Here is a 16847-nt window from a genome sequence, read left to right as displayed (position 1 = left end):
ATATATATTTATTAGCATTAGGATGAAGGTTTTCAGGGGCACTATATAGCTAGCACCTTTTGTGTTTGACCTGTATTTGTATGTATACAGACCATGCCTGGGTCTTAGAAACTGCAGATTTTATGAAAATAGAACTAAACAACCAGGATATGTTTAGTGATCTGAATCCAGCATATGTTGATAATTATTAGAAGTGACTAAGGACAATCACATATATCCGGTATGTCAGGGTAGACATTTCAATAGGGTGACCTATTATACGATCTATAGGTAGGGTACATAAGTGTCTAGAGGAGATTGACTGGTGACAGCCAGATCAATGACCTGTGTTAATCATTGCTGAAATATAGCCAACAGATGTGTGCTACATGTACAGGTGTTAACAGATATTGACCTATGTAGTATACATCACGCCCCAGTCAGTACAGTGACTTATTCTCAGCAAGCTTTGTGATGTTTACACACTTGTACAGGTGTTGGGTGAGAATATTACCCTGTATATCAGTCGGTACAGTGACTTATTCTCAGCAAGCTTTGTGATGTTTACACACCTGTACAGGTGTTGGGTGAGAATATTACCCTGTTTATCAGTCGGTACAGTGACTTATTCTCAGCAAGCTTTGTGATGTTTACACACCTGTACAGGTGTTGGGTGAGAATATTACCCTGTTTATCAGTCGGTACAGTGACTTATTCTCAGCAAGCTTTGTGATGTTTACACACTTGTACAGGTGTTGGGTGAGAATATTACCCTGTTTATCAGTCGGTACAGTAACTGATTCTCAGTAAGCTTTGTGATGTTTACACACTTGTACAGGTGTTGGGTGAGAATATTACCCTGTTTATCAGTCGGTACAGTAACTGATTCTCAGCAAGCTTTCTGATGTTTACACACCTGTACAGGTGTTGGGTGAGAATATTACCCTGTATATCAGTCGGTACAGTGACTGATTCTCAGTAAGCTTTGTGATGTTTACACACCTGTACAGGTGTTGGGTGAGAATATTACCCTGTATATCAGTCGGTACAGTGACTGATTCTCAGTAAGCTTTGTGATGTTTACACACCTGTACAGGTGTTGGGTGAGAATATTACCCTGTATATCAGTTGGTAAAGAACCATCATTATGTGATAGGGAGGATGGACATAACATACACTTGTTAGAACTTTGTAGTGATCTGTTATCACAAAAAAGATCAGTAATAAATATCTAATGCTCTTTAAAATACAAGTATTGTGAGCTTTTTAAACTATATAATTTAATCATTTAGAGCTATTTAACCAAATCCAATCTCAAAATATGTTAAACATCCATTTCTAAAACACATACATTACCTATCTGTAGTACTGTCCTGTATGGTACCAGTGCCGTGTGCTGTACCCATCTGTAGTACTGTCCTGTATGATACCAGTGCCGTGTGCTGTACCCATTTGTAGTACTGTCCTGTATGGTACCAGTGCCGTGTGCTGTACCCATTTGTAGTACTGTCCTGTATGATACCAGTGCTGTGTGCTGTACCCATCTGTAGTACTGTCCTGTATGGTACCAGTGCTGTACGTATACCCATCTGTAGTACTGTCCTGTATGGTACCAGTGCCGTGTGCTGTACCCATTTGTAGTACTGTCCTGTATGGTACCAGTGCTGTGTGCTGTACGTATACCCATCTGTAGTACTGTCCTGTATGGTACCAGTGCTGTGTGCTGTACCCATCTGTAGTACTGTCCTGTATGGTACCAGAGTGCTGTGTGCTGTACCCATTTGTAGAACTGTCCTGCATTATTTTTTTAATAATTTTGATCTGTATTTGGAATCCATGCATGTTTCTTTTTTTGAATTATTGAAATTATGTAATTTCAGGAGGTAGAAACTGACCAGTTCTACAATTTCTTCCTCCCCGAGCTTAAGAGGGATGGCTATGATGGCATCTTCTCTGCCAAATCTCGAGCAAGGACCATGACAGAGTCAGAAAGGAAATATGTAGATGGTTGTGCAATATTCTATAGAACATCAAAGTAGGTATTTCATAGATTTATTGGCTTACTTTCACCCTGCTTTCATAAGCATACTCTTGTAAATGAAAAAATATCCATCCATTGTATACTGTATGTCCTAGGACAGCTGTACGAAGATTCAGGTCATTTTCTGTTTCTGTTTGTGCCCTTTATTATACATGTTTTATCAAAAAAAAAAAGATATTTACTGGTAATTGTAGGTGATGAGCCATCAGTCACATGAATAGTTATAATGTTTGGAGGGATTGAAGTGAATGAGGACATTGTAACAGTGTAGACATATTTATGTAACCTGCACTGTAGTCTGAATATGTTGTCTGCCAGATAATTCTCTGTAAACATCCCCAAAGGGCACTTGATAGAGTAGGTAATCTCGTCCTGTGACATAATGTGGAGTCAAAGTTTGGCTAGTATAAACCTTGCTTGCTGTAGTTTTGGCAGTGAAGTGATATAACTACTAAATGAGGATGGAGAGTAATGTTGGCAGCCCAATATATTGGAAGCTCGTTCTCTATGTGATTTATATATGATTTACATCATCAGAACAGCTTCTTAAACCTCTTTATGATTGTATTTCAGATTCTCCTTATTAAAGGAACATCTAGTAGAGTTTAACCAGGTTGCCATGGCAAATGCTGAGGGTTCTGATGACATGCTTAACAGGGTCATGACTAAGGACAATATAGGACTGGCAGCCATGCTGGAAACAAAGGAGGGTGTTTTTGAAAATGGTGGGTTTTATTGGACAACTGCTGTACTTAATATTACATGTATAGAGTTACATATGCTGATCATCTTTTGATATGTTGGGAAGGTGGGGACCAATTTAAGTTCATGAAAAAGAATTTTGGAATCCCCCAAGTCTGCTTTACTATATGAAAGAGGAAGAATCCTGATTAAGCAATGGATATTATTTCCATTACCCCTTTTATCTAGATTCTTGTGAATAGTCTCTTGACAAATCTCGTATCTTTAGGTCACCGAGACAAAATCTCAATTATTTTAATGACCTTTTGTCAGTCATCCATCATTTGTCAATAAACCATTCACATTTTCGACTTCTTCTTCGACTTTGACCTGCTTTTAAGGTCACAGGTGTGAGATGTGTTGAATCTAAATTTAAAAGCAAAACACCATCTATCAGTGTACTTCTCAGAACTCGGAGGACTGATAATGCCATTTGTGAATGGATTTGGAATCCTATATATTGCTGCAATAGTAATGGTAATCCTAGATTGTTTTTTATCATAGGTGCACCAGCTGAGAACTTTATCTGTCAACAAATAATGGTAGCAACTGCCCACATCCACTGGGACCCAGAGTTCTGTGATGTCAAGCTTATACAGACCATGATGCTTATGTGGGAACTCAAGCATATCATCGAAGAAAGTATTCGCAGCTTCCGGCCAGGTTCCTCCACCCCGGACATTAACTCCATACCGCTCATATTATGTGGCGACTTAAACTCCCTCCCAGACTCAGGTGAGGAACACTCCAAACTACTCTAAATATCACACTCCAAACTACTCTAAATATCACACTCCAAACTACTCTAAATATCACACTCCAAACTACTCTAAATATCACACTCCAAACTACGCGAAAGAGCACACGCCAAAGGCGCGAAAGAGCACACGCCAAACGCCGCGAAAGAGCACACGCCAAACGCCGCGAAAGAGCACACGCCAAACGACGCGAAAGAGCACACGCCAAACGACGCGAAAGAGCACACGCCAAACGCCGCGAAAGAGCACACGCCAAACGCCGCGAAAGAGCACACGCAAACGACGCGAAAGAGCACACGCCAAACGACGCGAAAGAGCACACGCCAAACGACGCGAAAGAGCACACGCCAAACGACGCGAAAGAGCACACGCCAAACGACGAGAAAGAGCACACGCCAAACGACGCGAAAGAGCACACGCCAAACGCGCGAAAGAGCACACGCCAAACGACGCGAAAGAGCACACGCCAAACGACGCGAAAGAGCACACGCCCAAACGACGCGAAAGAGCACACGCCAAAACGACGCGAAAGAGCACACGCCAAACGACGCGAAAGAGGACACGCCAAAGACGCGAAAGAGCACACTCCAAACTACTCTAAATATCACACTCCAAACTACTCTAAATATCACACTCCAAACTACTCTAAATATCACACTCCAAACTACTCTAAATATCACACTCCAAACTACTCTAAATATCACACTCCAAACTACTCTAAATATCACACTCCAAACTACTCTAAATATTACACTCCAAACTACTCTAAATATCACACTCCAAACTACTCTAAATATCACACTCCAAACTACTCTAAATATCACACTCCAAACTACTCTAAATATCACACTCCAAACTACTCTAAATATCACACTCCAAATTCTCTAAATATCACACTCCAAACTACTCTAAATATCACACTCCAAACTACTCTAAATATCACACTCCAAACTACTCTAAATATCACACTCCAAACTACTCTAAATATCACACTCCAAACTACTCTAAATATCACACTTCAAACTCCTGTACATGTTACAGAGAAGTAAAGTCTTCACCGGTCAAATCCTAGATACTACTAGACTGGTAGCTAGTAAGTCCTACATACCACAAGACTGGTAGTAAGTCCTACATACCACTAGACTGGTAGTAAGTCCTACATACCACTAGACTGGTAGTAAGTCCTACATACCACTAGACTGGTAGTAAGTCCTACATACCACTGGACTGGTAGTAAGTCCTCTACATACCACTAGACTGGTAGTAAGTCCTACATACCACCAGACTGGTAGTAAGTCCTGGTCTACATACCACCAGACTGGTAGTAAGTCCTACATACCACTAGACTGGTAGTAAATCCTACATACCACTAGACTGGTAGTAAGTCCTACATACCACTGGACTGGTAGTAAGTCTTGGCCTACATACCACTAGACTGGTAGTAAGTCCTACATGTCACTAGACTGGTAGTAAGTCCTGGCCTACATACCACTGGACTGGTAGTAAGTCCTACATACCACTGGACTGGTAGTAAGTCGTACATATCACTAGACTGGTAGGAAGTCCTACATACCACTGGACTGGTAGTAAGTCCTACATACCACTGGACTGGTAGTAAGTTAAACATACCACTGGACTGGTAGTAAGTCCTACATACCACTAGACTGGTAGTAAGTCCTACATACCACTGGACTGGTAGTAAGTCCTACATACCACTAGACTGGTAGTAAGTCCTACATATCACTAGACTGGTAGTAAGTCATACATATCACTAGACTTGTAGTAAGTCCTGGCCTACATACCACTAGACTGGTAGTAAGTCCTGGCCTACATACCACTAGACTGGTAGTAAGTCCTGGCCTACATACCACTAGACTGGTAGTAAGTCCTACATACCACTGGACTGGTAGTTAGTCCTACATACCACTAGACTGGTAGTAAGTCCTGGCCTACATACCACTAGACTGGTAGTAAGTCCTACATACCACTGGACTGGTAGTAAGTCATACATACCACTAGACTGGTAGTAAGTCCTACATACCACTAGACTGGTAGTAAGTCCTACATACCACTAGACTGGTAGTAAGTCCTACATACCACTGGACTGGTAGTAAGTCCTGGCCTACATACCACTAGACTGGTAGTAAGTCCTACATACCACTGGACTGGTAGTAAGTCCTACATACCACTAGACTGGTAGTAAGTCCTGGCCTACATACCACTAGACTGGTAGTAAGTCCTACATACCACTGGACTGGTAGTAAGTCCTACATACCACTAGACTGGTAGTAAGTCCTACATACCACAAGACTGGTAGTAAGTCCTACATACCACAAGACTGGTAGTAAGTCCTACATACCACTAGACTGGTAGTAAGTCCTACATACCACTAGACTGGTAGTAAGTCCTACATACCACAAGACTGGTAGTAAGTCCTACATACCACAAGACTGGTAGTAAGTCCTGGCCTACATACCACTAGACTGGTAGTAAGTCCTGGCCTACATACCACTAGACTGGTAGTAAGTCCTACATACCACTGGACTGGTAGTAAGTCCTACATACCACAAGACTGGTAGTAAGTCCTACATACCACAAGACCCGGTAGTAAGTCCTACATACCACTGGACTGGTAGTAAGTTAAACATACCACTGGACTAGTAGTAAGTCTGGCCTACCAGCCAAGTCCTATAAAACCAGGGACACATGGTTACTCCCAGCTCATACACAAAGAGACAGTCTGCACCTGTGTTAGGATTTGATGTAAAGAGACATAATAGCTTGTATTTTTTTAGAAATGATTTGAGATTGCAGTGTGATAGGTAGATATGTAAGCTATGTAAGTACAGGATAGAAGTGTCTGGCCGGATGCCATCTGTCTATCATACAATGAATGGCACCTACATCCCTGTGGAGTTGTATCCTGTAGTAGCTACCTACCTGTACATATTGATCTGAAACAATTTGTAAGTGGAAGTATTTACAACATTAGGCCTAATGGTACTTTACATCAATAATTCTTTCTAATGCTGCATGATACAAAACAAAAAGAAATTAGACAGATTATTAGTCAAAATTGTGATTTTATCATCCTATTTTCCATTGAGATTTTTTTCCTAAAATAAGTCTAAAATAGGAATTGTAGATGATAATCTGTTTCTTTTTATGTCTGTAAGGTGTTTTGGAGTTTCTGAACTCAGGAAAAGTATCAAGAAATCACGTGGACTTTAAGGAGAGAGGATATGATGATTGTCTACAACGCATCAATGTGTCCACAGAGAAAGACTTCTTGCTTCACGATTTCCGTCTTGGTCGTGCCTACGACAATGATATCATGCCTTTCACAAATTACACGTAAGATTATGTTATCTTTTATAATAAGAACATATTGCTTGATTTCTTCTAAAAACTTAACATTATACCGCACCATGCATATAAAACTGATGAAGTTGAGTTTCATTCAGTGTGAAGAGATGAATGAACTGTTTCTTTTGCTATGTTGAAAGCTACATTTTTATGGACTATTTTATGCTATATTGCATAACTTTGTTGTGTTGTTTGTTACAGGTTTGACTTCAAGGGTATCATCGATTACATCTTTTATTCTCGTGACCACTTGAACTTACTCGGTCTGCTTGGCCCCCTGAATGCAAACTGGTTCCAACAGAACAAAGTTGTTGGCTGCCCTCACCCCCATGTGCCCTCAGACCACTTCCCCCTTCTGGTAGAGTATGAGATGCCGGTCCCACGGTCAGAAAATTCACGTCAAGTCAGTACAGCTAATACGCCTGTCAAAAACAGATAGTGCCTGGCACAGTAACTCTCGCCTCATCAGGAGACATTGACCGTCATCATCATACCATGTCACCATGGTTTTTGTTTTCAGTCTTTTTTTAATAATTCTTTTTTGTGTTAGAAATCATTGTACCTTTGTAGAAAATATCTTGAGAGTATATTTAATGTTGACTATGACAGAGTTTCAAATTTTTACTGTTATTTTTTATTGTACATGAGGGTTTTTCAACCATTTTTATCGCTGTCATATCATGAATACTACAATATTATGTGAATGAATTTTTTATATATACAATTTTTTAATAAAATGCAAGCAAGGTGCACAACCCATTCGAAGAACAAACAATAGGGGAGACAATTCATGTGTGAAATATTTGTTTGCATTATTTATTGTTACCTATTTATTTTGCCATATCAGTGTGTATGGTTAACTTCTGTGTCATAACAAGGGAAGAAGCATAATACATACATCCAGCCAGTATGGCCCACAACCTTCAAAACTTTGTTCAAAATCTATTTTCGTACTACGAGATAAAAAATGGCAATTTTTATTGTGTGCTGTTGCAAGTATTTCCATCAGTTTTCTACATGGGTATGAAATGAAAAAAATAATTGAATTTGATATTATATTGGTTTTCACGTTAGGTGGGAGTATTTGACACACAGCATTGGCTGTCAGTTATGGTGTTGGACAATGTTGTCATCACTGTTGTACAAGTGGCAGCCATTTCTATGTACAGCCATGGTAGCCATTACCATGTACAGCCATAACAGCCATTACTATGTTAAGCTGTGGCAGCCGTTAGTATGTTCATCTGTGGCAGCCATCACTATTTGCAGACATAGCAGCTGCTACTATGTAGTGGTGGCAGCAGCTACTTGTACACTGGTGGCTGTCATTGATGTGTACAGCCGTGGCAGCCATTACTATGTATAGCCTAGGCAGCCACATACTGGCTCTTGTGATGTGGTGAATTTATTACCTAGGAAAAGCTGGATGGTTTTATTTCCTCACCGAAATGATGTGGCTATTTTAGTGTTGTGTACCCAACACAATTGTTATACGTTTTACTGCTAAATCATACCTCGTTACATAACAGTTGTAATATTGTGTTGTTACGATGTTTGATCACATTTATTGTTACAATGTCATGTTTGATAGTGTAGGAAACTATAGTAACAATATCTTGCAGCAAACTACTTTGTTCTGTCTTTTGATACTATTCTTATAACATAAAACTTGTTAATATAGCTAAAATGTCAGCTTTATCACTATAGTAACAATTTCAGCTTTATCACTATAGTAACAATTTCAGCTTTGTCACTATGGTAACAATATCAACTTTGTCACTATAGTAACAAAATAACAATGTCAGTTTTGTCACTATAGTAACGTCAGTTTTGTCACTATAGATAAAATGTTAGCTTTATCTCTATAGGTACAATGTAAGCATTATTGCTACAGCCACAATGTCAGTTTTGTTACTCTAGTTAAAAAGTCAGCATTGTACCTATAGTTTCAAGGTCAGCATTGTTACTATTGTTTCAAGGTCAGAATTGTTACTATTGTTTCAAGGTCAGAATTGTTACTATTGTTTCAAGGTCAGCATTGTTACTATTGTTTCAAGGTCAGCATTGTTACTATTGTTTCAAGGATACCTTTGTAGATTATTGTAATGTCAGGTTTGTTACAACAGCTTCATGTCATCTTTGTTATGATAGTTTCACAAGGATTGTTACTATTATTATAATGACAGCATTGTTACTATAGTTACAATGGCAGATTTGTTACTATAGTTACAATGGCAGATTTGTTACTATAGTTACAATGGCAGATTTGTTACTATAGTTACAATAGCAGATTTGTTACTATAGTTACAATGGCAGATTTGTTACTATAGTTACAATGGCAGATTTGTTACTATAGTTACAATGGCAGATTTGTTACTATAGTTACAATGGCAGATTTGTTACTATAGTTACAATGGCAGATTTGTTACTATAGTTACAATGGCAGATTTGTTGTAGTAACAATCTCAGATTTGTTGTTGTAGTAACAATCTCAGATTTGTTGTTTTAGTTACAATGTCAGATTTGTTACTATAGTTAATGTCATAATTGTTACTATATTTACAATGTCAGATTTGTTGTTATAGTTACAATGTCAGATTTGTTGCTATAGTTACAATGTCAGCTTTGCTACTATGTTTTCCATGTCAGGTTTATAACAAGTTTTAATACGACACTGATGATATGGATCTAGAAGCCTTGTTCAGTTTTATTAGGTTCACCTCTGTGTATTGTTGATAATCAGTATTATATACACACACCGGTAGAATTCCTGTAGGTTTTTGTGGCAAATATGAACATTCAGTATATACATTATCAGATAGTGTATACATTATCATGGTATACATTATCAGATAGTGTTTACATTATCATGGTATACATTATCAGATAGTGTTTACATTATCATGGTATACATTATCAGATAGTGTTTACATTATCATTGTATACATTATCAGATAGTGTTAACATTATCATGGTATACATTATCAGATAGTGTTTACATTATCACTGTATTACATTATCAGATAGTGTTTACATTATCATGGTATACATTATCAGATAGTGTTTACATTATCACTGTATTACATTATCAGATAGTGTTTACATTATCATGGTATACATTATCAGATAGTGTTTACATTATCATGGTATACATTATCAGATAGTGTTTACATTATCATGGTATACATTATCAGATAGTGTATACATTATCACTGTATTACATTATCAGATAGTGTTTACATTATCACTGTATACATTATCAGATAGTGTATACATTATCACTGTATTACATTATCAGATAGTTTATACATTATCAGTTTTTACACATTAACAGCTATTTTCTCCATTATGCTTTTGAACTTGTTTATCCTTTTCAACAATGTAATACTTCATTTGGGTAGACTATAATTTGAAAGCCATGAATTCTTGAGAGTGTGTTAATGTGTGTAGAGTATTTTTTTCATTTGAAAAAAAATACAACTGATTATAAATTGGGAGTTAGATATTTTATACCTTGTTACTTAATATGGTGTGTGTGATCAAATTTAAGTTAAAGTAGTTAGGTGTAACCTTTTCTACAGAAAAGTGATGCAGCAAATTTATTTTATTACAACAGTGGAAGGCTTTCTTGCAACTCCTTTCCTTGGACCATTTCTTCTTTGCTGTAGCATCTGTACACATCTTGATGTTGCTATATTGTCAACTTGCATTGGTTTTAAATTGATTATTTGAAGATTTGTAGGGGAAATATGCAAAACAAATACACAAAGTCCATTTGTAATTTTGTTTAAATACTGCATTAATGCTTGCTAAGTTTTGTAAACAAGCAGCTGTTGGTATTTGTAGAAATCTATGCAGACCTGTAGTTGTAGTGTAGGCTGGGGCATGATTAGGGATGTGCTCCACCCAGAGGCTGGGGCATGATTAAGGATGGGCTCCACCCAGAGGCTGGGGCATGATTAGGGATATGCTCCGCCCAGAGGCTGGGGCATGATAAGGGATGTGCTCCACCCAGAGTCTGGGGCATGATAAGGGATGTGCTCCGCCCAGAGGCTGGGGCATGATTGGGGATATGCCCCGCTTACAGGCAAGGGCATGATTAGGTATGTGCCTCAACCACAAGCTGAGGACATGGCCTTCCCATCATCACACTCATCTGCCAGACCATTATTACATTAAAAAAAAATAATTTCAAGTGCAGCTTAAAAAGTCCTGAAAATGGCCACATATTACCTACACATCTTCTCCACTCACTGCCATAGTCCACAGACCCTATGGCGACCTTGTTACCTCCTTTGTAGGAGGCAGACTGTCTAGAGCTCTATTAGCTCTATCTGGCAGTATTATTGGCTTGCCTTACTCCCTGTTATATAATATGTTAACAATAAATCAATATTATGTAATAATTTCTTACACAGGAGAAAATCTTTGAGTGAACAAAAAGTTTGTTAAATGCACTTGCGAATTGTCTTGAAGAATTCACTTGGAGAAAATAATCATTGTACATTGATAACTAGCATTTCCCTTTTAACTCTGTTTGCTTTGTGTGGTCTTTGTGTAAAATAATCATGTAGATATTTTTATGAAATTTGACCACACCTTTTTCCCCTTCTTTATAGTCAACATATAAAACTTGTGATGGCTGGAGATATTGTGTATTACCACTACCAGGTCAACTCCAGCCATCCATATAGCCACAGGTTTGGTTGTATGTACATAGTGGATGTGTTCCCATATTGTGGTGATGTTTCCTACCTGTAATGATCTGATTGATGTGCTATGTCTACCATGTTTTAATGTTGTCAACAGTTTGCCACCCTTGGGTAAAATGTTTTTGTGTTTGTACAACCTACCTAGCCAGCCTGCTGTTGAAATTTGGTTTGTGTAGGGGTACGTATCTGTACAGAACATGGTTGAGAGCATAATTTTACCTGAATATTTTTTTGTCTATGAGTTTTTCTTACTTAACATTTTTAATGATGGGTAGACATTCCTAATTTCCAAAGAGCTATATTAAAACCAGGCTTTTTTTTTATTATGATCATGTGCCATCTCTTCTTTATGAACATTTAGTTTCATTGAAAAGATTGATTTGCTGCTGCTTGGCTCAAGTTAACAGATTATATTGACACAACGACCAACATCTTCTGTTCGTGTCCTGATCAGGTATGACAGATTACTGAAATAGCATCTGTGTCTTTGTGTCCTAGTTTGGTACGACACATTATACTGACACCAGTGGTGTGTTGTCGTGTCCTGGTTTGGTACGACACACTATACCGACACCAGTGGACAACACATTATATTGACACCATTGGTTTGTTGTGGTGTCCAGGTTTGGTACAACACATTATACTGACACCAGTGGTGTGTTGTCATGTCCATGTTTGGTACAACACATTATACTGACACCAGTGGACAACACATTATACTGACACCAGTGGTGTTGTCATGTCGTGGTTTGGTATGACACATTATACTGACACCAGTGGACAACACATTATACTGACACCAGTGGACAACACATTATACCGACACCAGTGGTGTTGTCATGTCGTGGTTTGGTATGACACATTATACTGACACCAGTGGTGTTGTCATGTCGTGGTTTGGTATGACACATTATACTGACACCAGTGGACAACACATTATACTGACACCAGTGGACAACACATTATACTGACACCAGTGGACAACACATTATACTGACACCAGTGGTGTTGTCATGTCGTGGTTTGGTATGACACATTATACTGACACCAGTGGTGTTTTGTCGTGTCGTGGTCAGATACGATGTTTAGTTGGTGCAGTATGAGGTATGAATCACTGGTTGTTGTACTGGAAGCATCAACATTCCCCTCATGGCAGGACATATTGTCTGGCAAAATACTCTCCAGCCTTGTGTGCAGTTAGGTTTATGTGTCTTCTGTGGAAATCTCAAGGATAAAATAATAAAAAATGAGTATTGTACAGCCTGTCTTTTGTTGTTTTTATAATACACAATTCTAAGATCTGCTAGGAATGGCCTTACATCCTCTTGTTCCCTTTAAGAATCCATATTCAACATCTGGAGTTTCTTCACTTCATACTGAAGGAAGTTTAATGCTACACATGTATGTATTACGACTTAAGGTATAATATTAGATGGGTGATGGAACCATTTGTTTCTTTCATGGTGTTGTATGAAATCAATCTTCATTGTTTGTACTGTTTAAAGATTTCAATACTTTTTCATTTATCAATTATTTTTCATTGGGAAAAGTTTCGGAGAAATCTGTGATGTTTGAAGTTGCTTACATCTGATATAAAAAAATCTCCTCCACACTTTTTACTAGTAGCAAACAAGATATACATATCAGCACTCATTGTAGAGGTGAAACTACATGTAGTAAGCTACATTTTGAGCTCACCTGGTCTTAAAGACCAAGGTGAGCTATGCCATACTGTGGTGACCAGTGTCCGTCTGATAACAATATCCTTGTGAACATGATAACTTGAGTAAATGTCAACCAAGTGATGAAACTTTGTTATGGGCGAGTTGGAAAATGGGAATTATTTGACAGTAACATACAGAGTTGTTGCCCTTTGTAATATATTATTAATTGTTTTCCTCACCTTGCCTGAAGGGGAAATCTTTTTACACTACTAGTCCTGCACAACTAAATGGATTTTGATGAAATTTGGTCTGGAGAATTATTTGGCAAGGTTGTATAAATGAAGGATGTGACACCATTAGGGCTGGAGAAAGGGGGCCCAATGAGGGAAATATAGCAAAAAAAAAGACATATTTGGTATTTTTTAAGAATGGCAGGTTTCAGTCCACCTGAAGTCGTTGGGAGAGATAGTTCAAAATAAAGAAAATATTCGAAATATAACTTGAAGCACAGTATTTTGCCATAATTACTGAAATATCCAGGTGAGCGATGCAGGCCCTCTGGGCCTCTTGCTATGGAAATTGCAAAGATGAAACTGACATTTGAACATTTTGGCTAGAAATCAGAAAAGAGTGTCAGAATTCCAAAATAGTATGTTTAAGATTAGTCATTTTGGATTCTATATGACAGTTTGTTTGTCTTGGGCAAGACTGGTATTACTTTTCTGGTGGATTCATTGATATTTTACTTTAAAAGTTTTTGTGTTTAGATCGGTTTCTCAGGAAGTATAACTAAACTTATTACATAGTTAGAGCACATAGTGGCTGTCTCAACAATGTCTTCATTTACAATTATCATCCTGTGTTAGCTTAATCACTGTTTAACAACAATTTTGAAGTCCTGATAAAATTATATCTTGTAAAACTAACTTGACAACATTTTATGAAATCATAGCATTAATCAGTCTCTTCCGACCTGCCTTTTTTCAGAACACACACTCAGGTTTTGAAGTGAAAGAGAAATGAGATTTCCACTAATCAAGTGATTAAGCTACCTATAATCACCTTTTGATCAACTGGACTCCGATTATATGGTCCAGTCACTTGGAATTGGGATGTTGAAAGTTTTTGTTTAGCTCAGTTTCTCAAGAAGTATCAAATCAATGTTATTCCAACCAAACCAGGGATATACTTGTATTGTAATCTCATTGCACCCTATAGATTATACATAATTACAGGAATTTTGAATTAATTTTTACTGTATTTTTGGGTTTATGACTCTAGATTTGGAGAAATTCATGTAAAATCTTTATTGCTTCTCCAATTGACTTACAAATTAGAAAAATAGGAATAATTTGTATAATATATCAGAGGCCAGATAATTATGTAAGGCAAAGCAACTTTTTGAAAGAGTGTTAATTCAGTTTCATCAACTGGAATGAAAATTTAACATGCATATATGTAGTCCGACTATCATAATACAATACATGTATAATGAAACTTATAGAATGATTGGACAGATCTAGTTGCAGTTTGCCAATTAGAACTATAAATCTGTCCTGTCTTCCAACTGAACTGACCAATCAGTTTTCAGTATTTATGGTATTAACAATGTATAAATTCTACTTGTCATCAGAATCAGCCTTACTATGTATATGTAGCTATATGAAATTAAACAAAGGTAAAGGCATGTATGCCATCATAAAACTTTTTACAGATGCATGGGCATATATATATACCGGTAATGTTGAGCACAGAAAATCAATCCATGATAAAGGCGTCTTAAATCTTTTTCAATACCACAAATCTGAAATCTTTTTCAATGTCTAAGACGTTGCCTTTTTTCCATATTGAAATATCACTACGGAGTTGTAGGCACAAATTTTTTTGGCGAGGGGTCTGTCGGCCGCCAAGGCCCCCCCAACAGGTCCAGGGCAGCGCCTTGGTAGGGGGTTCCAGGGGGTGAAGCCCCCCGGCGGAATATGAATATTGCAAATTTGCAATAATTCAAGATCAGGTGCAGATCCAGGATTTTCGAAAGGGAGGGTCCAGTAATTCAGTGATAATGCGAGTGCCGTAGGTGCGAGGCAAATATTTTTTTTGGCAAGGGGTTTGGGGGTCCAGGGCAGTACCCTGATAGGGGGTTCCAGGGGGGCATATAAGCCCCCCGGCGGAAAATGAATATAGCAAATTTGCAATCATCCGGGATCGGACGCGGATGTAGGATTTTTGAAAGGGGGGTTCAGTAATGTAGTGATAATGCGAGCAAGGCACGAGCCAAATTTTTTAGGCGAGGGGTCTGGGGATCTGCTGCAAAGGGCCCCAGTGGGTCCAGGGCAGTAATATAGTGATAATGTGGGCGCTAGCAGATTTTTTTCCCACTTTTAAGGCTATACAAATTTTGTTCTCCGACGATCCCCCCCTCCCTCATAACACCCAACACATTATCTGAACGAGAGGCCAAAAGGGCCTGTATAGCTCACCTGGTTGGATTTGGCAAAACGTCAAAATGGGTTATGTTCAATTTGTTAATAGCGATATTTTTTGATGCCATACAATGCTATATATGGTTATAGGAAGGGATCTCAACTGCTTCAAAGATAAAACCCAGAATTGAAGTCCAGACTCCCTAGAGGTGTGAAAAGACCCAGGAATTGTTTTTTTACAATATGATTGTGTTTAGAAAAAATAAAGTCCCTTGGGGTTGGGAAAGACCCCTGGGCCTATTTTTAGTCCGTCTGTCTGTCTCGCAATAGTTGTCCGGACTTTTTTTCGGAAAACCATTTTTCAAAAAACAAGAGGCCCATGGGGCCTATATCGCTCACCTGGTTGGATTAGACCAAATGTCAAAATAATGTTCATGTTCAATTCGTTTTATTTCTAAATCTCAAACAATGCTATATATGGTTATAGTAACGGGATCCCAACTGCTTTAAAGATTAATGAAGTCCAGATTCTTTAAGGTCTGAAACACCTCAAGAATTGTTTTTAGAACATGCATTCATCACTTTATGACTAGTAGCGATTTAAATGAATTACATTAATTTCCCCTGTTGGGCCCTGCCCCTTTGGTCCCTTTGGCCCCTTTGGGGTCAGAGCCACCATTTATGCAAAATCTGTTCCCCTTCCCCCAAGGATGTTTCTGACCAGATTGGGTTCAAATCCATTCATAACTTAATAACTAGTAGCGATTTAAAGGAATTACCTCTATTTCCCATATTGGGCCCCGCCCCTTTGGCCCCTCGGGGGTCAGAGTCACCATTTATGCAAAATTTGTTCCCCTCCCCCCAAGGATGTTTCTGACCAAATTGGGTTCAAATCCATTCATAACTTTATGACTAGTAGCGATTCAAAGGAATTACCTCTATTTCCTGTATTGGGCCCCGCCCCTTTGGCCCCTCGGGGGTCAGAGTCACCATTTATGCAAAACCTGTTCCCCTTCCCCCAAGGAAGTTTTTGACCAAATTGGGTTCAAATCCATTCATAACTTAATAACTAGTAGCAATTTAAATGAATTACCTCCATTGCCCATATTGGGCCCCGCCCCTTTGGCCCCTCGGGGGTCAGAGCCACCATTTATGCAAAATCT

At 38.4% G+C, this 16847-nt stretch overlaps 1 protein-coding gene across 4 annotated transcripts in view; it reads left to right on the top strand.

Annotated features, from left to right (window-relative positions):
- The window catches only part of LOC117328226 (CCR4-NOT transcription complex subunit 6-like), a 68116-nt gene extending 58307 nt beyond the window's left edge, over positions 1–9809 (top strand). For 2 of the 4 annotated variants that reach the window (XM_033885700.1, XM_033885692.1), the window contains 5 exons: positions 1860–2014; positions 2594–2745; positions 3266–3496; positions 6696–6873; positions 7087–9807. In XM_033885700.1, the coding sequence (XP_033741591.1) occupies positions 1860–2014; positions 2594–2745; positions 3266–3496; positions 6696–6873; positions 7087–7324 (954 nt within the window). In that variant the 3' untranslated portion in view covers positions 7325–9807. Of the gene's footprint in view, positions 1–1859; positions 2015–2593; positions 2746–3265; positions 3497–6695; positions 6874–7086 lie in introns of all 4 variants that reach the window. The other 2 variants (XR_004532928.1, XM_033885680.1) reach the window with 2 other exon arrangements.
- The last annotated feature ends 7038 nt before the right edge of the window (positions 9810–16847 follow it).

This window comes from Pecten maximus, chromosome 1 (assembly GCF_902652985.1).
Source record: "Pecten maximus chromosome 1, xPecMax1.1, whole genome shotgun sequence".
Lineage (NCBI taxonomy): Eukaryota > Metazoa > Mollusca > Bivalvia > Pectinida > Pectinidae > Pecten > Pecten maximus.
This window is presented reverse-complemented; position numbering and strand designations above follow the sequence as displayed.